At 41.9% G+C, this 22,583-nt stretch overlaps 2 protein-coding genes and 1 pseudogene across 2 annotated transcripts in view; 2 read left to right on the forward strand and 1 right to left on the reverse strand.

Moving 5' to 3' along the window:
- The first annotated feature begins 3,794 nt into the window (after positions 1-3,794).
- LOC135706910 (uncharacterized) lies at positions 3,795-13,228 on the forward strand. Its single transcript, XM_065228595.1, has 2 exons — positions 3,795-4,378; positions 12,897-13,228. Exons 1-2 carry the CDS (start codon positions 3,829-3,831, stop codon positions 13,103-13,105), a joined length of 759 nt encoding a protein of 252 aa, XP_065084667.1. The 5' UTR covers positions 3,795-3,828; the 3' UTR covers positions 13,106-13,228.
- Positions 11,379-12,392, forward strand: LOC135706908 (uncharacterized; annotated as a pseudogene).
- A 230-nt stretch (positions 13,229-13,458) lies between the features above and the next one.
- Positions 13,459-22,583, reverse strand: part of LOC135706895 (TATA-binding protein-associated factor 172-like) — a 76,891-nt gene continuing 67,766 nt past the window's right edge. The window contains exons 2-6 of the mRNA XM_065228577.1: positions 21,222-21,297; positions 16,329-21,140; positions 16,128-16,268; positions 15,823-16,066; positions 13,459-14,200 (exon numbers count right to left, since the gene is read on the reverse strand). Of these exons, the coding sequence (XP_065084649.1) occupies positions 13,718-14,200; positions 15,823-16,066; positions 16,128-16,268; positions 16,329-21,140; positions 21,222-21,232 (5,691 nt within the window). The 5' untranslated portion in view covers positions 21,233-21,297 and the 3' untranslated portion in view covers positions 13,459-13,717. The remainder of the gene's footprint in view (positions 14,201-15,822; positions 16,067-16,127; positions 16,269-16,328; positions 21,141-21,221; positions 21,298-22,583) is intronic.

Raw genomic sequence — 22,583 nt, forward strand, 5'->3', positions numbered from 1 at the left:
CCTGCTGGGGTGAGAGGTAATCACGCTTACCACTACACCACCGGCGCCGTTGGCTTATTGAGCTGCTCCCTGAAAGTTTGAACTTATTCAAGTGATGCCAGATTTATTTTTCAAATTAATGACATTTATCAGGGGCTACCAGATTGCATGATTTTACATTGTCCGGTCTATATACAGTATCTATAAAATGAAGTTGCCCCAATATTGCTGAATTTATCTTACGTTCGTTTAATGTTAACAAAGTTCTTTGAACTTCTACATAATGTGCTGAATTTTGCAAAAATCCCTGCTTTCCAATGAAGTTACCTGAAACTCTATGAAGTTCTTTGAAGTTCGTTGAACTTCTATAAGGTTGGGTGCGCTGTTCTTCTACGCAGCTCCCTGAAGTTCTACGAAGTTTTATAATATTCTACGAGCTTTCCTGAAGATCTTACTAATTCTTTCTACAACGATACCATTACTTTTACGAAGTTCTCACAACTTCACGGAACTTCCCTAAACTTCTGAAGATATTCAGCGTTATAAATTTGAAATAATGACCACCCTCTCTACTGCTTGCAAATTTGAAAAGTAGTGGTGAGACATGTGAAGACAATTCGTTGATCTCGTTGAAGATTTTTTTTCTAAATACATCTAGCATGGTGTGTCATTATTATCGAATACACCCTTTGTACATATATTCGTTTGTTTCTTATATCAACAGACAAATTCATACTCACCTCAAATAACAGGAGCTGATTTGCCTAACAGAATTTAATGATATTGATGTTGCTTCTCCCGGCCGTTAGGTAACCGCATCCTGTCATAATTTATTCATTAGTTGAATCCAGAAACGTCTCGTAAAATCCTTTATTTTACGCAGCAGTTCTCAGAAGAACAATTGACACTGCTCAACAAGGGATTAGGATATGCAATCCCCTCAAAACCTGACGTGGAAGAGGCCATCGTTAACATGGAGACTGTAATCACTCACACACTTCCTATTAAATTACACGAGGCTGCCAGGAATATTATTTCAGAAACAATACAAAACGGAAAGGGACATTCACTTAGTAAATCCGAAAAAGAGGAAATTCGAATTCTCAAAGAACTAAAAACAAAGCCGGTATTCTATACAAAAGCGGACAAAGGTAATGCAGTAGTGATTGTGGAGAGGATGACAGAAAAAAATACTAATGGCCCATACAGACAGTTGAGGATTGACCCCCTCCCATCTATGGTTAAACATGTGGATAAAACGTTGAAAGAGTGCAAGGCGTTTATTGGCAACACTACGAATCAATTAAAAGTTTCAAACCCTATTCAACCTAGGATCAAAGGTTAACCAAAGATTCACAAACCAGGAAACGAAATGAGGGAGATTATCTCGGCTGAAGGATTCCCCACTCATAAGCTTGCCAAATGAGTAAAGGAATTTCAAAATATGCCTAAACCCTTTACCACTCGCTCAGTTAACAGCACACAGGAATTCGCAGATCTACTTCAGGCATCAGGATAGATTCGGGCAGATGAAGTCATGGTTTCATTTGATGTCACAGCACTTTTTCCGGGTGTACCAGCTAAGGAAGCCATTAGCCTTTTAGAGGACTGGCTTCTGAAGCAACGTGAGGATTCTACTTGGAAAAACAAACTTCGGTCATATCTCAAGCTTACTCGTCTTTGTATTTTCAGAGGAAATTTTTATAAACAATGTAAAGGTGCTCCTATGGGCAATCCGCTTTTTTTCATTTTTATGTGAATTGTTCATGGCTAACCTAGAAAATACTCTGGAGGATAGGAATTTGTTGCCCAAGTGTTGGTATAGGTACGTGGGTGACATTTTTAGTTGACAATGGGGGAAGATTTATCAAAAACTTTGGAGGCCATAAGCAACGTTCACAAGGACATCAAATTTACTCACGAAGAAGAGAGAGAGAGGCAAACAAAAGAAGGGATTCTTAGATCTTCTCATCGTCAGGAAAACGTCTTCGCTCAATTTTGAAATCTATAGGAAACCAACAAATACAAAGAGAGTAATACCATAGAGGTAACTCTAAGACTAGAAGGTCCCGCAGAAACGTGCTCAACTTTTTGGCACAGCTCTGGTACTTTCTTCGGTCCCAAGCTAATCGATTCACCCCTCGAAACATAGGAAAAACCAATAACCCCTCATTTTATCTGTAAACTTTCATAGCGAATCAAAACAAACATTGCGTAGTACTAGAATTTCGACTAGAATAGGGTACGTTAATCGTTTGCTTGGGACCAATAGGCTACTAAAGTGGTGAGCCAATTTAAAATCGTTAGTTTCGTATTGATTGTTGGTAATACCAAGCACTTCAAACCATTCTCATCAACACAAAATGGCCGCTTTTCATCACATGGTTCACAGGATGCAAACTCTTCCTCTTAGCGATACAGGAAAATTAAAGGAAATAGCTCACATTTTTGAAATCTCTAGACTGAATAGGTATCAAGAAAAAACAATTCAAGCAGTAACCGATTAAAGAACAAGGGATCATTTTAGGCGTATTTCGACAACTCTTACACCAGTAACTGAGGGTTTAAAACGGGTAGTGGTGAATTTCGACAAAAACATCACCAAACCATTTTTTTTCGATGTTTAGAAGTTTTGGCCTAGATTTAGTATTCAACAGCAGGACAAATCAGCTGAAGTCACTGTTAGCATCAACAAAAGATTCAATAAATGTCTTAGGGAAAGCCAAAATCTCTTGTCCAGTTTGCAATAAAATCTACATTGGCTTCCACACCTGGACCCTACCTATCGGTCCATCAAACTCATGGACCGGGGACCAACGGCTTTACTTCCCTTCCGAAGGAAGGCGTGATCAGAGATTTTATGCATCAGAAAATCCCGGCGTCGCCGACTAGGATTGAACCCATGCCGTCTGGGGTGAGAAACAATCATGCTTACCACCACACCACCGGCACCGCTAAAAATGGTTTATAGCGGCAGCATAGGAACAGGAAGCAGCTTAGTCGCGAAAGTATAATCCATACCGTGCCTGTGAGCAATCATCAACTAGCCTGTCACAATAAAGAGCAATAAAGTTTTGTTTATAGTTCTACTTTCAAGTACTTATACAGTCGCGAATCACAGCCATCAATCCGTTAAACCATAACAACTACTTTCGATTGCAAATGCTTACTATCCCGAAGAACAACGCATTCCCCGTGGATACCAACCATAATAATGTAAATGTTGCACTCCATGGCCGCCTTGATTTTATGATTCGATAAACCCTAACCTTGTCTCCATTTCCATCTGAAAAATAAAAACGTACTTCCTCAATAAAACAAACCAAAATGTTCCTATCAAATTGTTTTCTTCATTGTCATAACGACGAAAATATTCCGCACTGTAGCGTAACTGTCCCACAATTGCATATTTTCCTATCCATATGAGACAATTAAGCTTTTATGGACACTGTGTGGCACAGTGATAACAGCACTTTCTCATCTGATTTTGGTAAATCTCTGCGCATAAAGTAAAAAAAAAACCCTGCACGTTTAATCATTTGTTTGCTCAGAAATAAAAATTCGCAAACCGCACGGTACTTCGACGGGCTTAGAAACTCTGTGCAAACAAACCAACCACACACCCCCGAACAAGAACCAACCAACCCGTCGACGACACCCACTTGAGGAGTTGGCGCGCGAAAAGGAAAACAGATGATCCGACCAGCCAAAGCGTGACTCGCCAACTGATAGTGATTCCGACGCGTTCGAGTGTGTCCGTATATAAAACTGTCCTGGCATTATCACTGGCAGTTCCACTCTGGCACCGATTGCCTCTCATACCAGTTAATTTCCCATACCGAGTTCAAGATGTGTCAAATCGTAACCTTATTAGTGCTAAGCATCGCAGCTGCTCTAGTGCCATCAATCCGCGGTCACGGTATGCTACTGGATCCGATAGCACGTGGTTCTCGGTGGCGATGCAATTCGGGCGCACCGGCCAACTACGACGATAATGGTCTTTACTGCGGTGGGTACTTTGTTCAGTGGGAGCAAAATGGAGGAAAGTGTGGCTTCTGTGGGGACAACTATGCCGATGCGCGGCCAAGGATGCACGAAATCGGAGGTCCCTTCGGGCAAGGTGAAATAGTTCGAAACTACTCGAAGGGCGCTGTCATTGAGGTGAAGGCAATGATCACCGCGAACCATATGGGGCACTTGGAGTTCAATGTATGTGACTTGAGCCGGTCTAGTGCTGGCGAAACGGAAGAGTGCTACCAACAGTACAAGTTGTCAGACGTGAAAGGACGAAGAGAGTGGTATCTGAATTCGACGGCAGCCACACAGTACACCGTTATGCTGCAGTTGCCTGCCGATCTCGTGTGCGAACATTGTGTTCTGCAGTGGACGTACGTTGCCGGTGAGTAATGGGCATTTGGTTGGCGTTGGGAAAGTGAACGCAAAATAGGTGGGATGTTGTTCGTGTGAATCAGTTTCCGGTAGGCTTCGATTATCATAATTCAATCAAATGACACAAGCTGTGACAAATAATGAAACACGATGCGATGGACTAGCAAACTATTAGCTCGACAACATGGTGAAGTCAACCACATCTTTCAGAATCTTATTTGGAAACTCTTTATTCAATAGCGTTCTATGGGGCTTGAAACGTTAAAACTATCAAATGACACCAAGTTTGTTTAACCCAGTGCCCTTAAAAACAATCCAATAAAATACAAGGATTTTAATTGTCATTGTAACCATTACATTTACTTTCTGACTTTATACATTTTTGTCGATTGCCATACAACGAGATTCATGGTTCACAACAAATAAAATCATGATATTTGAGAATTGTACAGTAAAAAGAGGGGGTTGTTAAGCATCTTAACACAATCACAATCGAAATATATTTTTTCTCTGGTACAACAATCTAACAATAAATACAATGTACTCGAAATTCAACACTAAAGTTGAATTTTGCGTATTTCCCAATCGTTCTGGCCATACATTCGTAATGCAAAAAAGAATTTCAAGCTGACGTTGTTGCATCATAGAGATACAAGCACCACAGACCGAACTTTGGTCATCACTGGTTTAACCATTTACCGACCGCACAACGGTTTTAGTCATTCCGAACATTGTGTACCTTCTTTGGGCAGGCGAATTTGTGCAAATAAGAGGCAAGGCAGTTAGTGACTCTCAAAAATAGTTTATCCCACCTCTGGTGTCATCGTACAGTCATATCTTTATTTTGATTTGCGCAACCCAACAAACATATTTGCTGCCTAAGAGCACTAAGGCTCTGAACCATTTGGTGGATTATTTTAACTTTTGGTTAAAATTTGACAGACGGAAAGTTATCGATTAACCCTGCTATCCGAGCGTCGTTACTTCTGACAGACAAGAAGTTAAATTTTAACAACCGTGGCTGAGTTCTTCTCGAAAACCGGTCGATCGACAGCACGGGGATTTTCGAACATAGAAAATAACTTTCGGAATGTCACTTTTAACTACGAGATAAATTTAACTCGGCAATTTTTTCACTTAAATTTGATTTTTTCACTTAAATTTGACAGATGGAAAATTTTCAAATAAACCTGCTATTCCAGCAGACTGACAGACAATGAATCAATTTTGACAGACGCTTTCTCGAAAATCGGCCGATCAACAACAGAGGGATTTTCGAACATCTTAATTTATTTTCGAAGTGTCAAATCTAAGTGAAAATTTTCCAAATGCTGTGTTCCATTTGGTGAATTTTCACTTAAATTTGACACTTCGAAAATAAATTATAATGTTCGAAGATCCCTCTATTGTTCACTAATAGAATTCCACACATTTTTATTGACGAATTTTCATGTAAAATTCCACATGATCTTCATGTGACCACACATAAACAGAATCCACCCAGAAGCACACATGAAATTTATGAGTCAAATGAATAGTATGTGTGGTTACAGATGGCTTTTATGTGTACACATATTAAGTATATGTCCGACACATAGATATCATTTGTTGATCACATTGCAAAAATTCATGTGTGGGACACATAAAAACAATCTTTGAAATTTTATCAGTGTTGATCTTCCGATTTTCGAAAAGGTGTTTGTCAAATTTGATTCCTTGTCCTTATCGTCCTTTATCTAAGGCTCGACGCTTGGCTGTTTGGTATTCATTGCTGCTTTAGGATCTGCCGTCGATGGTCGAAGCCGTCTTCGAATACCGAAGCCGGTTAAATTTGAACCAATGCATTCCAGGATGATTATGCTATCCAGGAGACATAAAACTCTACACACTAATCCAGTCAGTAAGGTTTTACTGGGTTTTTGAATTGCGGAACTGTTCGGTAAAAGTTTAAAAATCTGTGTAAAATTCAAGAATTAGAAAATTTATTCCAATCTTGTACAGGCTTAGCTCTGTTAATCTCATTTAATGATAGAAAATAAAATTTGTAGATTTCATTGATTCCTTACGGATAACGGCCTAATGCAATGTTCACCTTTAATTGTATGGCTAGTAAAATGCACTCAAAATAATCTACACGTTGAAGCTAGGTGAAAAATCACGTAAGCTCTCACTTTTTCCTCTCCTCTCAGTTTTACGGCGTTCACGTAGAATGTATGTGATGTTCCTTGAATTTCACAGGGAGTTCCTTTTTAACACACCTACATAATTAATGAAATGTACGTGATTTTCCCATAACACTGAGTGTATGTGCGTTTCACGTAAAGCTTATGTGATTTCCACATCTAAAAAAAGAGTGGTACGTAGGTACACTCAGAGTGTTGTAAATCATGGCGGCATAACGATATAATTTGTTCGATATTTTTGAAAGATAGTGGCAAGATGTAAGTATAAAATTATGGATTATTTTTTTCTCTTTGAAAAAAAACAAACTGACTGTTTCATCGTGCTCAACAGAATGTTATCAAACTGTCCAACAGTTTCTTCCTCTAAGGAAAAAAGAACCTCGGCCCATCCCAATGATTATCCAGATTGTTTGTGCTGCGTATCAAAAATAAAAAATAAAAAATCTGATGTGGTGTATTTTGTATATATGAATAAATTAAAGGAATATTATTACATTTCACTACTATGAATACAGTAAAGATTTTATCTACATAGGGGAAATGACGGCTTCGGCATGACAGACTATTGTCGGCAACCCAAATTGAAACACTATTTTCACTGGATTTTCTTACGAAAACACTTCGCAGAATGCATGCAAACGATTCTTTATGCTTTCAGCTTCAATTTGACTATATTTTTACCACTGAGAAAAAGCAATCTAGCAGGGTTTTCTTGAAATGAAACACACGCACTACAAATTGTAGCTGATTTCGAGTTGCCGATAATAGAACAGCAGATTTACATGCAGTTCAAATGGAACGGTTGCCGAAGAAAAACTGGTTGCCGACAATACTCGCTCTCACTAGAGAAGATTGGAGCTTTGTAAAAGCGTTTCAAAACAGTTTTTGACAATTCTTTCGACTGAAATTGTTAGAGCAGCTGGCAGCAAAAGATTGTAAACAAACCAATACTGCATATGTGTGCGTTCTATAGAGAAAAAGGCTATAGAAAGAAGGTCGCTGCTTAGGTTGCCGAGAATACGTAAATTCCCCTATTAAGGAAATATTTATATATTATTTATTCTATGTATAAAGGAAATATTTGTGTATTATAACAGTGCAAAATATTGATACTAGAATCCTCAAATGAATGTTACCGGCCAAATCACGTAACTTCTATGTGATAATCCTGTGACAGTTAAGTTTCATGAAATTAGTGCCCCTACATGAGAATCACGTAGCTCTTATGTGAAAAGTACTATGGAAAAAATCTACGTATGTTTTCACGTAGCATTGACGTGAAAATTATTCTGAGTGTGATGCTGTATGCCTAGAGAAGTCGAGAATTTTTTCAGGAATCGAACTCAGCCACCTCCAACATGGTCTTGCTTTGTAGCTGCACCTTTACTAACTGAGCTAAGATAGGTTCCATAGCATACGGAGAAGCTTAAATTAGTGCTGACTAATTAATGGTAGATCGACAAACATGAGATCTGCCCATCATAGACGTTAGATGGGCGCAGGCTGTGCGACTGCCTGCCCTTAACTCAGCAACATTCAAGCGTTCGACCTAATGACATTCGTCCAAATCCTCCATAATAAAAAAAAAACGCACTAGTTTGAAACCCGGCTACGCCCTTGCCGCACATAAAAGCACAACTGTCCCATATGAATAGGAAATCAAGCAGGCAAATATGCTTTCATGGGCAGAGAAGTATCGAAAACTTGTGGATCACCTGTACTATTATGTACTGATGGTTTCCTGCTCATATGACTCTTTATTAGATACTAGTTCCATCCAGTGAAAATTGGCTGTCTCCAACCGGCGTGATCCTTTCTGACTGCTTACTCCTGCCGATGCATGTCTTAATTAATTCTTCTTTTCTTGCTTGATCTCAGGTAGTGAATATTAGTACATGAGAGGAAGAAAGAAATAGAACAAGTTAAGTGTGAGCCGCATGCGTTGGTTAGTCGTTTCGGTCATGGTATTGTGTGCCTCTATTTCGCTCTCAGATAGGAACGTTTGACTCGCCCCTACCCCCAAACTATTATGGATGAAAAAGAGAACTCATATTTGGTAACCTCTCGCGAGCCTTAATGTAAAAGATATTAATAACAAACTGAAGCGTGTCCGGAAATAAATTTCGTATCACCACTCGAACGTTATAGGTTTAACAAATCTTTTTCTCAACATTTATTTTCCTCAAGTATGTTCCATTCCATTACACTTTTGCAATAATAAATTTAAGTTTCACCCTCACGCCCAAACTTTCAAACCTTTGACTTGACTCCTACCATCAAGGTTTGGGTCAGCTTCTATCAACCGGTGGAAACTTACGATTTTAAATTGGCTCACTACTTGACTAGCCTATTGCTCCCAAGCAAACGATTAACCTACCCCATTCTATTCAAAATTCTAGTACTACAGTATGTTTGTTTTGATTTACTATGAGAGTTTGACAGATAAAATGAGGGGTTCGTAGATTTTCCTATGTTTCGATAGGGGCATAGATTAGCTGGGGACCGAAGAGAGTACCAGAGCTGAGCCAAAAAGTTGAGCACGTTATTTCGGGACCTTCTAGTCTTAGAGTTACCTCTATGGTAATACCACCAATTTGAAAGTTCATCTCCAGAAGCATCCGCAGAAGGACAAAACGTTACGGTCGCAAAATGTATCCAAGTGTCAGGATCAGGAACAATATTTGGCTCAACCTCCTACTCCCAGTACAAGCAACCGGTGGAAACTAACGATTTCAAATTGGCTCACTACTTGACTAGCCTATTGGTCCCAAGCAAATCGATTAACGTAGCCCATTCTAGTCAATATTCTAGTACTACGCAATGTTTGTTTTGATTTGCTATGAAAATTTGACAGATAAAATGAGGGGTTAGTGGATTTTCCTATGTTTCGAGGGGTGAATCGATTAGCTTGGGACCGAAGATAGTACTAGAGCTGAGCCAAAAAGTTGAGCACGTTTCTTCGGGACCTACTAGTCTTAGAGTTACCTCGGCACATCGGCATCCACAATAGATCTAATGTTTAAAGAAACGCAACTTTGAACGGGTATTTTATGTTATTTTTTTGTTTTAAATTCAGTTTGAGGTTAGAAATTCACTCGTTTTTAAATATTGACTATGGGTAAAGCGAATTTGGAATTATATTATGGAGGTTTCCAGTCAAACTCCGTTCAAAAGCTTCCGCAAAAACTAGATAACTGGTTCCGAAAAGTCCGTTAAACTTCCAAGAAGTTTGTCAAACTATTATTATTATTATTAATAGTCAGTAAAATATTTGAAAGGACCGTAGATCTTCCAACTCCGTAGAATATCCAAGAAGTCGTGTTGTGTATTGTATGGTTTGTTGTAGTAGTTTGACAGATTATTTTCTGATACCAAACATTTTTCCCACTATGCCAGGTTTTTCGGTATGCATGATAATATAAGATGATATGGATGAAACTGGTCTCCAAGAGATATTATACGCCGTTGTTCAGGGGGATAAAAGGGGTGATCGTGTATATGGATAATTTGCTTGTTCATGGTACTACAGGGGAAGAACACGACTCTACGTTGAAGCCCGTCTTACAAATATTCTTGTCTAATAAGTCTTGGATCGCTTTTTCCAGCTCTTAATGGTAATATGCTCCTTCTATATATATGACGCAGAACCAGTTATCAAATAATATATATTATAGCACGATTATTAAGCTCGTGTTATTTTATTAATAATGGGAAATTAATTGTAACATTCTAGATGATGGACTAGAATGGATTCATGATTGTGAAAAATTATCAACCGTTCTCGATTGTGGAAGACGAAGGTTCTGTTAATTTATTGAAAATTCTGGCACCTAAATACAAAATTCCCAACCGTACAACTCATGGCAAAGCTAGTTGACGACAAGTATTCGAAAGTGGTCGAGTGTGTCAAAACAAAAATTCAAGATAAAGACTTGACCATTACCCAGACAACCAGAAGTCGTATAAAAATGTACAGACAGTATCGTAAATTGCTACAGTTTAAGTCAAAATCGCATTTAAGAATGGCATACATCGCATTATGTTTAAGTTAAATCGAATAGAATGCATATTTCCGACTTATATGCGATGACTCATTTTTCCGTCGTACTGTATCACAAATTAAATCAGACTACATCGTAAGACTTTTCAAAATGAATTTGTTATTACATATTAAATCGTATATGATGTTAAATCAATTCGTTTAAAATTAAATTAAAATATGCACGTATATGGCCTCCACTTTTGTACGTATAAGCCATTTCTTTGCATTCTATACGAATTGTTTGTTTGTTTATATGTTTGTATATCCCGAAAACAACTTTGAATATACGTGCATTCTGGTTGTCTGGGTACTGCTAAACACCTGGACCGATAGCCATACTACTAGGAGCTATTTGGGAGTAACTTGTCACTTTTTGAGCCCTCAAATTTCTACAAGTCTCCAAACGATTGACTTGGTCGTTTATATCATGAATGAACGGAACAATAGTGCATACATTTCAACTTGCTTTGAGGAAGTTCTGTTTAATTGGGCAATTCCCAAAGATATGTGGGCATGATATGTTAAAATCTGTTGCGGATACATTCTCTGAAGATGAACATATTGGCTGTGTAGCCCATGCTATCAATCTCGTTGCGAAAAAATCCTTTGTAACTACAAACGCTCTATCAGAACTGATAGATAAAGTAAAGAAAATAGTTGCCTTTTTCCGGAGATCAACAATCGCAACAGATAAACTGCACAAGCTACAGATTGAAGATGATGCCAAAAGAACACCTCTGAAAATTACTTCATTTGTGCCTAGCAGATGGAACTCGGAGTTTATCATGGTTAAACGGTTTCTAGAGCTGTACAACTTCATACAGATCATTATGTCGGACCAAGATCGCTCCTCAGAAATGGTTAATTTGGAGGGAAAAAGAAATCTGGAGGAAGTCGTCAAGCTACTAAACTGCCCTTTTCAGCATAGTTTTGTTATTTTTCGCGACATTTTCTGAACAAAGTATGAATTTTTTCGTGTACATTGTAAAGTGATGGTACTTGACAATCGATTCCAATGTATAACTCATAATCGCCAAAAATGCTAATGGGACTGTTATGCCGCACAGGGCAGTAAAGCCCCTTAACGAAGTAACTGAAGATTTGAGCGGTCAAGATTATGCGACAGTAAGTCGGGTGCTGCCTATCATAAACTGCCTGGCCAATTGCATCACTGCTATGAAGTCAGTATCATCGGTTAGAAGAAACCTCCAAGCATCCTTGTTAAGAGAAATCCAATCCCGATTTGAAAACTACCGAGCCTCGCCTGTTTATGGACCAAGTATGTTTCTGGATCCTCGATTTAAAGATGTTCATTTCAAGAGTGAACGCAACGCTGCTACGGAAATAATCATCCACATGGTCCTACCGCAAGATGAAGGATCTGATGAAGAAGATTTTGTTGACGAGGAGCCGCCGAGGAAGATCCCTACCGATAATGGGATTTGGAGTTACCACGAAGGCATGGTTAAACGTTACAACAAGCGAAGGGTAACAATGCGAACGCCAGACTCCATTCGCAAGGAAATTGACATGTATATGAGGAGTGGAATCGAATCAATGACGTATGACATTTTTCGGTACTGAGAGCAGCAACAGAGCAGATTTCCATTTTTATACCAGGCAGCACTGAAGCTTTTCCCAAGGATTGTAACCTCGGTGCCATCAGAGCGTTTGTTTTCAAAAACAGGGCGAATTTTGATTGAGTCTCGAAGCAGTCTCGATCCTGAAAGAGTTAATCAAATAATTTTTCTCCTTTCTCTCTTTCTTTTGATGCTTCTGGTTTTAAAAATGCAAAATAAACGCCGGAAAGCAACAGAGTACTTTTAAAGTGTATTTTTAATTATTATCGGATATTGGACCCTACACTACACTCTACACTCCAAGTTCCCGTTGTTTCAAATTGATCTGAAATTTCAGACTTTACCCATTATTGATTAATCACAATACAAATTGTGACCGAATGCGGACTTGAGATTACTAGACTACCACCTGTCTAGAAGCGTCTTTTAGAAGCTTCAGAAGATTCTTTCAGATAAGGCCTGAATCGCGTGTTTGAAAGTATTTTGAATATTTATTTTGATTACTGAAAACATTAATTGCCTGTCGAAATCGTCATTTCCCCTAGTTTCAATGGCATTTCTTTCAAATATTAAATAAAAATTTAAAATAATACGAAGTCTCAAATCTCCACACTCATCTCTAACAGATCCCAGTCTCATTTCGAACCATTTAATTATTTGAGCAATTACTCGTAACACAGTAAAATGACCATTTTCTCTTTCCACCTTCTCACCCACCGGCAGGCAACAACTGGGGCTGGTGCGGTGACGGTACAGGCAAAATGGGCTGTGGCCCGCAGGAACACTTCCGCACCTGTTCCGACATCGGAATCTACGAAGTCAACGACGTACGGTTGGCCAGGTCGTACGAATATTGCAACGCCAGTCCACGGTCGCTGGATTGGATCTTCGACAACATCCCGGAAGAAGAGAACCTCATCGATACGGATTGATGATGATAAGCTTGGCGAAACATTATTTTGCAGTTAGTTTTGTTTTCTTTTACTCGTATGTCAAGTGGTAAGGCGAAATGCAGAGTTTGTGTACGTACTAGGTAGTTATCTTTAAATAAACATTGTTGAATGGTATTAATGACGGCTTACTAAAGAAAAGAAAATACTTCGAACACGTGACGATGCGGTCGGTTGATAAAGTCCAAGGGCACTTATCCATATCAATCACATTGCTTCTAATAGAAAGGAGTGGTCATCGCATAAATTTTACCCGAAATGATTTCATTCAAAAGCTGTATTCTAAGATTGTTAACCGTAGTGGATAATTAATTTCAATTATATTTTCGGTAATAATTTATCATGGGAAAGAGCAATACTTGAAAACTACCAAGTTTAAGGGAATAACAGAGAATTGTACGCATCTGGAAGAATTTGAACAGAGATGAAAGGATAGACAATGGATTGAAAGGGGAAAGCTTACATCAATCTTAGTTCAGCGCTACTTAAACGAAAAATCTAAAAACTAAAGTAGAGCTTCAACGCTCCAATTCCAATCGTTCTTACCGACTAAGCAAAAAGCATATCATTTCTCACAACACACTCACTCGGGGACTAGTTTTTCTTCAGTCCTTCCAAGAATTGGGACAGATCGTACTCCTCATGGTACTGGTTGTCGTCCCACAATTCCGGTAAATTTTCCAGTACGTTCTTCATCGTGGACCCGTTGGCACCATTAGCGTCGCTTCCGGCAGCCGCCGTGGAACCAGCGCTCGTGGAACCCTTGTCAACCTTGTCCGCCCTCCGGCCGCCATCGCTCAGCGCAAATAAATCCAGCAGCTGATCCGTGCCCATCGTTTCCATCGAGGCATTTTCGTCGCTCACCACCGTATTGGCCGTTAGAATTTTAAACTTTTGCAGTCCCATGATCTTCTCCTCGAGAGACTTTCGGGTGATGAGACGATAGACATTTACCACCTTCTTCTGACCGATTCGGTGAGCTCGGTCCATGGCCTGGAGATCCTTCATCGGGTTCCAATCGTGCTCGACAAAGATGACCGTATCCGCTCCGGTTAGATTCAACCCCAAACCGCCGACCTGAATGAAGAGAGTACGGCAATTTTAGTTTTGTACTAACTAACTCCATCGTATGATGAGATATCATGGAGGCGCATGGTAGATTTCAAAGAACGAACGAAGCTCAAATTTAAAAAAAAAATCACGTGGTTACGCATGGTGACTGTGACCAGCCAATCTCGACTTGCAATTTCCCGTTTTTTTTTTCGATATACCTACGCGCCACAAAAAAAAAATCTGCTGTGTATATTATAATCCACTTAACCGAGTGATTCTATTTGGCTCAATATATGGCTTCTATGTTTTAACTACCTTGAAAAAGTTCGCTCAGAACTCTTTACATGATTTTTATAAAATGTTCTCAACGTTCCTTTAAAAAAATTTCTTAACAAAACTCTTTTCAGAGTTTCTCTAAAATTAAGTTGAGGTTCTCTCTGCAAGTCCTTTCAAAATGTCTTTATAGCATTTCAGAAAACTAAAAAAAATCGAGTATTTCATCCTAAGATTCGCTTCAAAAGAATTCACTGAAGTTTCTTTCCATACCTCTATTTATAATATATCTGAATTCTCCATAGAATGTCCATGCAATTAACCTCAGAATTGTCTTACAATTCTGCTCATAATTATCTTGGAGCTCTCCTCTAAATTCTTCTGACAATTTTCATGGCATTCTCCTTAGGATTCTCTAGAATTATTATCGGAATTCTCATAAAATTCTTTTCAGAATTACTTTGGAATTGTCCCCTCAAAACTCGATCCCCTTGGTATTTATCGCGAGATTTCCTTGTAATTCACTTGAAATTATCTTTAAATTTTCTAGGAACTCAATACCCTCAGCATTTCATTGGAATTTTCATCACAACCCTCATAAAATTCTTCTCAGAACTTATTTTTAATATTCAATAGAAATGAACCTGGGATCCTCTTCACAACCATCATGAACTTTCCAAAAGAACTACCTATAGATTCTACTCTGATCTCACACAAATCAGTTCTAGTGAAATCTCTCTTAGTCTCTTGGTATTTTTCTCTGAAATACATTGTTGCTATCTTCAGAATTGATTCTAAAATCTCTTCAAAATTCTCTAAACATCAAGTTCATCAAAGCGAATGTATCCTGAAAATCTTGTCCAGTTCAAGAGTCCTAATCCAGTGTTCACTCGGCTGTCGACAAAAGCAGACCACTCTTGATGTGTGCTACGCGATCGGCTATTTTCTCGGCAGCAACCATTGTGTGGTCCTCCTCATTGTTCTTCATCAGCAGTTCTTTCGGTCGATGCGTCGTCGACTTTGGAAAGCAACCGTTTCGTGATGAGTGTGTGAGTGCTGACCACGTTTTGCGTCCATTGCTGCAATGGACGCGCTCTGACCCTCGTTGGCGTACAACAATTTGCCATACAATGAAACTACTGGAAGCGCCTCCAGTTCTGATAGCGGAAGATAAAGTGTTTATTGTGTTGTACCTTTTGACTATATTTTTAAGATGTATTGTATAGTATACCATGAATCCTCGGCTCTGTAAAGTTAATTCGGTTGAGCCTTACCAAATAAATTAATAAACAAAACAAAGAGTCCTAATCCCTGAGTTACGTGATAGCATACACACTTCAATTATATTTTCCTGAAGTCACGAAACAACCTACCTGAGTTGTCAGCAGCAGCACATCGATGCTGGGATCACCGTTGAACTTGGTCACGATTTGGTGACGCGAACTAGGTGGGACACCTCCGTCCAACCGCAGATAGGACACTGCCGGCAGGTGCTTCTTCAGCAGATCGTTCTCGATGATATCCAGCATGGCCTTCAGTTGACAGAAAATCAAAGCCCGGTGCTGATTGACCGACATGTCCTCGTTGGTTCCGATGCCACAGTCGAGCAGCAGTTGCCTGAAAAAAAAAATCATCCGTTGAGCATGTTTGAAATCGATATAAAAATGAGCCCCCTTACTTCAAAGCCGGCAGCTTGGCAGAGTGCTCGATGTCATCCAGCGAGCTTCCGCTACGACTAATTTCCGATGTAATAGTTTGGTACTCGGGATGCGATGCCTGCAGGACTAGTTTTGGATGGTTGCAAACATTTTGCAGATACCTGTAAGAATTGAATATTAGAACCACTCATCTCGTAACCGCACAACACCAAATAACTCACCTCAATGCCTGGAACACGTGCGTCTTCTTGCTCACGATCTGCCCGTCGATATTTTCCAGACACTCCCGTATGTCCGAATTGAGGTGCGTCCGGCTAAAGTCCTCGTACAGCCGTTCCTGCAGTGGACTCAGCTCGCACAGCAAATCCTGTGTAATCTTCGGAGGCAGATCCGTTAGCACATCTTCCTTCACACGCCTCAACAAAAACGGAAGCACCTGCCGATGAAGGGCTTCCATGGCCAGTGCTCCAGCTTCCTGCTCCTTTGGAGAGCTCTTTGGATCGCGACTCGCCAGAATCGGACGGGAAAACCGGGTACTGAATTGCTTCTCCGTTCCCAAGAAACCCGGCATCAGGAAGTCAAACAACGACCACAGTTCCAGCACGTTGTTCTGGATGGGCGTTCCCGACAGGATCAACCGATGGTTCGCAACCAATTGTTTGATAGCTTTGGAACTCTTCGTTCGACCGTTCTTGATTATGTGACCTTCGTCAAGTACGCAATAATTCCAGTGAACGGAACTGAAGAACTCAATGTCCTTGCGAACGATCTCGTAGGACGCAATGATCAGATTGTACGTTCCCAGTTTGTGACGAAGTCGTTCACGATCCACCGGTAAGCCAACATAGTGCAGCGGTCGCAGGAAGCGAGTTGGCAAGAACTTTTCCACCTCGTACACCCAATGACCAGTTAAGGTCGGTGGACAAATCACCAAACTCGGCAGCTTAGCACACTTCGGATCGACACTGCGCTGGTAGTGATCCCCAGCAAGAATGCAGATCGCCTGCAAGGTTTTTCCGAGACCCATATCATCACACAGAATCCCATGTAATTTGTACTTGTTCAAGAACCATAACCAGTTGACTCCCGACTGCTGATAGCTGCGCAGATCGGCATTGATCTTGACCGGTATCTTAAAGTCCGGAATCGTCTTGGGCGTGAAGAGATACTCGAGGAATTCCTTGTCTTTGAGTTTGCGATTCTTGAGATCTTCGGAAAGTCCCCGCACATCGGGAGTGATCCCATCCAGGGGCATCAGCTGAATTAGTGTGGCAAAGCAATGGGTCGATACGAGTCGAACCGATTGATCGGGATCGCTCATACGGCCCAGTAGAGGGACAACCAGTAGCACCACGTACGGAACAATTTCCATCTGTAGCTTGCTGACGATACAGGCTATGGCTTCTGCAGCCCCTTGTCGCTTGATCACGTTCTCGATTGACGAAAGCATGGGCACGATATCGTTGATGACCATGGTCATGACGACCTGGGAATCAACTACGGCAAGCGTACCCAAACACCGACCGACCATATGACGAATCGCCTTCAACGGATGCCGTAGCAGCAGGCAGAGCTTCGGTAGCAACTGGAACAGTTGATCGTGTAGGGCCTGATCAATATGCCGCGAGGCAACTTCGATCAGCTGCAGCGACGTCATGAAGTCATTGGTATCTTCTTGGTTCACGATCTCCCTACTGAGTCGATCGACGTAAACTTCATCTACTTTGGTTATGATCTTCTCCGTCATCAGCTGCCACAGGACGGGAAGTTTTTGTGGCAGGGTTTCCTTGAAGTACGAGCAGATTGTGGTTATGGCATGCGTGGCACCAAGCCGCTGAGTACGGGCGTGCTTGCGACTAGTTTCTTCGTTTTCGTTGAGGATATCTTCGGCCGTTGGAGTATCCGAGGTAACCGAAGCTGGCCTGCCGGGGCCTCGAGAAGCAGTACCGTTGTTACCTTCCTTGGACTTCTGTTGATTCATGAGTGTTATTATTCCATGGTACAAATTGGTGTCAGCCGTATTGGCCGGATCAAAGTGGCGCATTTCCCGCTCCGGAATAACCAACTTCGGTGTGAATTCCAGGTCGCTTTTCAGCAAGGTACAGAGGTTGGAAACAATCTTGCTGTTCGGACAGGGATTGCGAACCGTAATTTGTCCAAGCAGATCGGCCAAATATTTGGCAGACAGTTTCTGCAGGAGTTCACATTCTTCACGTTTGATGGATTCCATCAGTGGTTTAACAACCGGATTCAACTTCTCCGGCAGGCAGTGCAAACTGACTACAGCTCCCGAAAGCGATGCTTGGGTACTGATGTGAAGGGTGTTCTGCTCCAAAGACGTGCTGGCATGTGAGTTGAGCAGTCCCCGTCGCCGTTCCTCCATCATCTCGGCAATCTTCGTCTTCAAGCCGTACTTGTTTTTTGTGTTATCCGACATCACCGTGCAAAGCTGGAAGATCTGATCCAAGCTCAACACCTTTAAATTCTCAAACTCCACGAACTGGATCTTGTGCTGCTTCAGCGTGGCCAGGTAGTCTCGACTTTCCTGCAGCAGTCTGGTGAAAAGAATACCCACTTCATCGTAGTAAACGTACTCATTTAGGCAGACCTTCAATCGGTCCTGGAGCGATACGGGTCCCGGTTTGATGGTGTCATCGCACGAACACCAAAATGCAATCACAAGGCTGGCGATCAAGCGTTGCAGTGCCGAACGGGACTGCAGATAACCGAGCAATACTTTGGTATAACAATCGATGGGACTTTCAATTTCCGAGGTGTACACGACGCCCGGAGCCGGCAGGACCAAATACCGGGACAACAATCCAATCATTTTCGACGCCTTAATACGGGCTCGAATGACGTTCCTCTCTCGATGGTCGATCGGAATGGTTTCCGATCCACCGAGGAACAGTTTCTGACGCGACGGGATACCACTGTCGAAGGAGTCGAACTGACGGCGACGTTCCCGTATCTGGGAGGGTTGAGTCGGTTTAGCGTAAATCAAAGAGGACGGATCGAATGCCAATCGGACCGGTTGCATAGCCAGACAGAGCCAGCTGGCTACGTACGGACAGGAAGCGTGGAGGAGGGCCGACAATTCCGCATTCGTAACGAGGTTGTTCCAGACGTCTTCGGCTGATGATTGAATATCTTCGACGTGCTCCACCAGCACCCGCTGGAAGATATGGCGTAGAGCTTCCTGCAGCAAAGCGGGCGGCCACTCCTGTACTCCGAAGTTCAGAACCAGGTTTTCCGAAGGATCTACCTGAAGAATTGTGTTTGTTTCAGTAGCCGCCTTGGCCAAGGCCTCCGCTGTACTGACAATAACGGACGTGGCTTTGCCGTTCATTCCGTTGCTTCCGGTTGGCGTGGATGGCTCGCTTTGGGCCGCTAGTTTACTATTGGTGAGGGTTTTCAGCGTTTGTAGAGTAGATCTTCGAACGGAAGAAGTGCAGTGGCTGAGAAATGGCCATAAACGTGGCACTAGAATGGACATTGGCTCCATTTGGATCCAGTTGGAGGCATTCGGAAGACAGAGAATAGATGCCAGGAGTCCCATGAAGCTGTTGCACGCGGAAGCCAGTTCGTCTTGATCCAGCAGAAGATCCCACAGAAGTTTGACAATGTGAGAGACTTGTGTTTTAGTAAGCAACTTTGGTAGCCAGGAAGCAATGGGAATGAGAGTAGCTGCCGCTACAGCTCCTACGTCGTCTACGGAGTCGAACAGCCCCGTCAGAACATCGTTGATGATCACCGGTAGGAAGGTTTGAACTAGGTCTTCCCGAACGACTAGCATATACTTGATGCCCAGCAGGCCACCGTGACGAACTTCCCAGTCCTTCTGTTTGATGAATGTTAGGAGAATGTTAACTGTTTTGTGGACATTTATCAAGGGCAGTTGCTTCAAAACCGTACCGAGAACTTGGGCGCATGTTTCCCGCACGGGGGCGACAACCTGATCGGACACAAAGTCTCCAAAACGATCCAAGGCCAACACGCAAAGTAATCGCAGTGTAGCATCCTCCAACCAGAGCTGGTGTTGCTCGTCCATCTGTTTCTTTGTCATGAAAATACTTTTCCCAGCTCCTTGCGAATGGCTTTTGAGTAACTCCCGCAGAGCCGTCGCTGAACCGTGGCGTGTTTCCCATCGCGGGCTAAACAAGTCCATGTAAAGCTTGGAGCAGAATGACTCCAAAGGCCATTCCGTTGCATCCACCCACGCACCAGTTAAATCCGGAACGGGCTCCGAAAATGCAACAAGATCCGGTTTACCATCGGTTTTTACCCGTTTCCGATCCGGTTCGCCATCGCCTCCGGAACCATTGACAACGGTGCCGGAGTTTCCTCCCGTGACGGCATTGATGGGATTGGGAAATGCCTTCTGCTGCTCGCGTGCCTTCCTTCGGGCACGATTCTTCTCCCGACAGCTCAGCTCCTGACTAGACCTATCAGTCTCCAGCTTTAAAATCTCCTGAACTGGCATCAGTCTTTCACCTTCCTGTCTGGCCTGTTGCACCTGTACGCTTCGATTCTGCATATCGTCGATCGATACAATATCATCCAAATTTACACCCGTACTCAAACCCAACTTTTCATTCAAAAGAGCCCTTTGACGGGCCCACTTCTCCCGTGGGTCACCCCCGTCATTATCGTCGATCGCATCGAACTCCGTACCCTCGGAGCCCATCAGCCGGGCTCCCCGGTGCAACACCGCATTCAAGTCGAACTTATCGAACGACAGCCGGGAGCTGCCAGCTCCGGCCTGAGTATTGAATTCACTTCCATCGTCACCTTCCTCTCCTTCCACTCCTTTCGGGCTCCACTGGGGAACATTTTCCAGGATCGCCTGGACGGCCTGGGATGCCGCAATTCGCGTCTCCCAGTTGTTACTGTGCAGGTAGGTCAAAAGCCGACCGAGCAGATTGTGCAGCTCGTGCGGATGCAGCTTCTGCACCTCTCCGATCTGTTTGGCCGCCGCTTTCCGGGTCACGGCTGCCGAACCGGACTCCAGCAGGATGAACAGTCGGTCCAAACTGAAAAAAGGTGGGGACGGCGATTATTGGGATGCCACTATGGGAGCGCTGTAAATGGGGAGATACGATGCGGGTACGTACCGTGAAGTCATTCTTTGGTCTGCGGATGATACTTCTGAGTTGGTCCTACGCGATGACCACGATCACATCCAACGATCTGCAACAATGGGATAGGAGAAATTTGATTAGTGAACTTCTATGTGTTGCTGGGCAATTTGCCAGCTCGATAATTTGACGAATATTGCTTATTACTTAAGTAGGGTAAATGTCGACCTCGTTAATACCTTTACCGTTCATCATCAAATTTATATGGGAGGATATTTTCTATTTTTTCAACGAGGTATCAAACTATCAGCTCATTTGGTTGTATCACGAGCTGGTGCTTTTGGTTCGAAGTTATTATGGGGTTTTAAGTCAAAATGCATGAGAAAATGACAACCGGATGTCTACTCATTAAGCTAAATAAATTTTCAGCTTATGTTTTCCAGGTTTTTTCAGGACTTCAGCGGAATATTGACATGTTATCCATGAAACCTTTATTTAATATGCTATTTGAATATTTCTGTTTGTATTAAATCTTGTTTTTGTCCAGAATAGTGGCGTCTCCCTAACCTCAATGTATCTGTTCAACAAGTCTCGAAACGTTAAAAATAAAAATATATTGCTTTTGGGATCGATTTGAGTAAAGATACGGCTTTATCTTTACATTTTATCTCTTGAAATTCTACTGTCAAGCACCTTGGAGTTCTCCTTACAAATCCCTTAGTTAGAACTCTCTTGGAATTCTCTTTGGAATTACCTTGGAATCCTCTTCAGAATTCTGTTGGAAATTTCCTTTTTCATGGGTTGAAATCATTTCGATTTGCGGGTCAAAGTAGGCAGATACTTGTTCACCCACTTCTTCCAGAAGTTATCGGCGTACAGCTGGGCCATTGTCCACGATCGCTTCAGTACAGTAGGTCTATCGTCGAAGGTGATCGGGGGCCCTTTCCCATTCGAAGACCCTAGCAAGAAGTGGTTTTAGTGGGGTTTAACCATAGAGGTAACTCTAAGACTAGTAGGTCCCGAAGAAACATGCTCAAATTTTTGGCTCAGCTCTGGTACTATCTTCGGTCCCAAGCTAATCGATGCACCCCTCGAAACATAGGAAAATCCACGAACCCCTCATTTGATCTGTCGTTTGACGTTCATAGCAAATCAAAACAAACATTGTGTAGTACTAAAATTTCAACTAGAATGGGGTACGTTAATCGATTTGCTTGGGACCAATAGGCTAGTCAAGTAGTGAGCCAATTTAAAATCGTTAGTTTCCATCGGTTGGTTTAACCAACAATCAATACGAAACTAACGATTTTAAATTGGCTCACTACTTGACCAGCCTATTGGTCCCAAGCAAACGGTTAACGTATCCCATTCTAGTCGAAATTCTAGTACTACGCAATG

Source organism: Ochlerotatus camptorhynchus, unplaced genomic scaffold, assembly GCF_037179485.1.
Source record: "Ochlerotatus camptorhynchus isolate MF236.1 unplaced genomic scaffold, CSIRO-AGI_Acam_v1.1 ptg000294l, whole genome shotgun sequence".
Classification (NCBI taxonomy): domain Eukaryota; kingdom Metazoa; phylum Arthropoda; class Insecta; order Diptera; family Culicidae; genus Ochlerotatus; species Ochlerotatus camptorhynchus.

What these genes read in the sequence shown, in the direction of transcription:
- LOC135706910 (XM_065228595.1), top strand. Translation starts at nt 3,829, where the DNA reads ATGTGTCAAATCGTAACCTTATTAGTGCTAAGCATCGCAGCTGCTCTA. An exon ending in GCAGTGGACGTACGTTGCCG is followed by an intron (nt 4,379 to 12,896) that starts GTGAGTAATGGG and finishes ACCCACCGGCAG; the next exon opens with GCAACAACTGGGGCTGGTGC.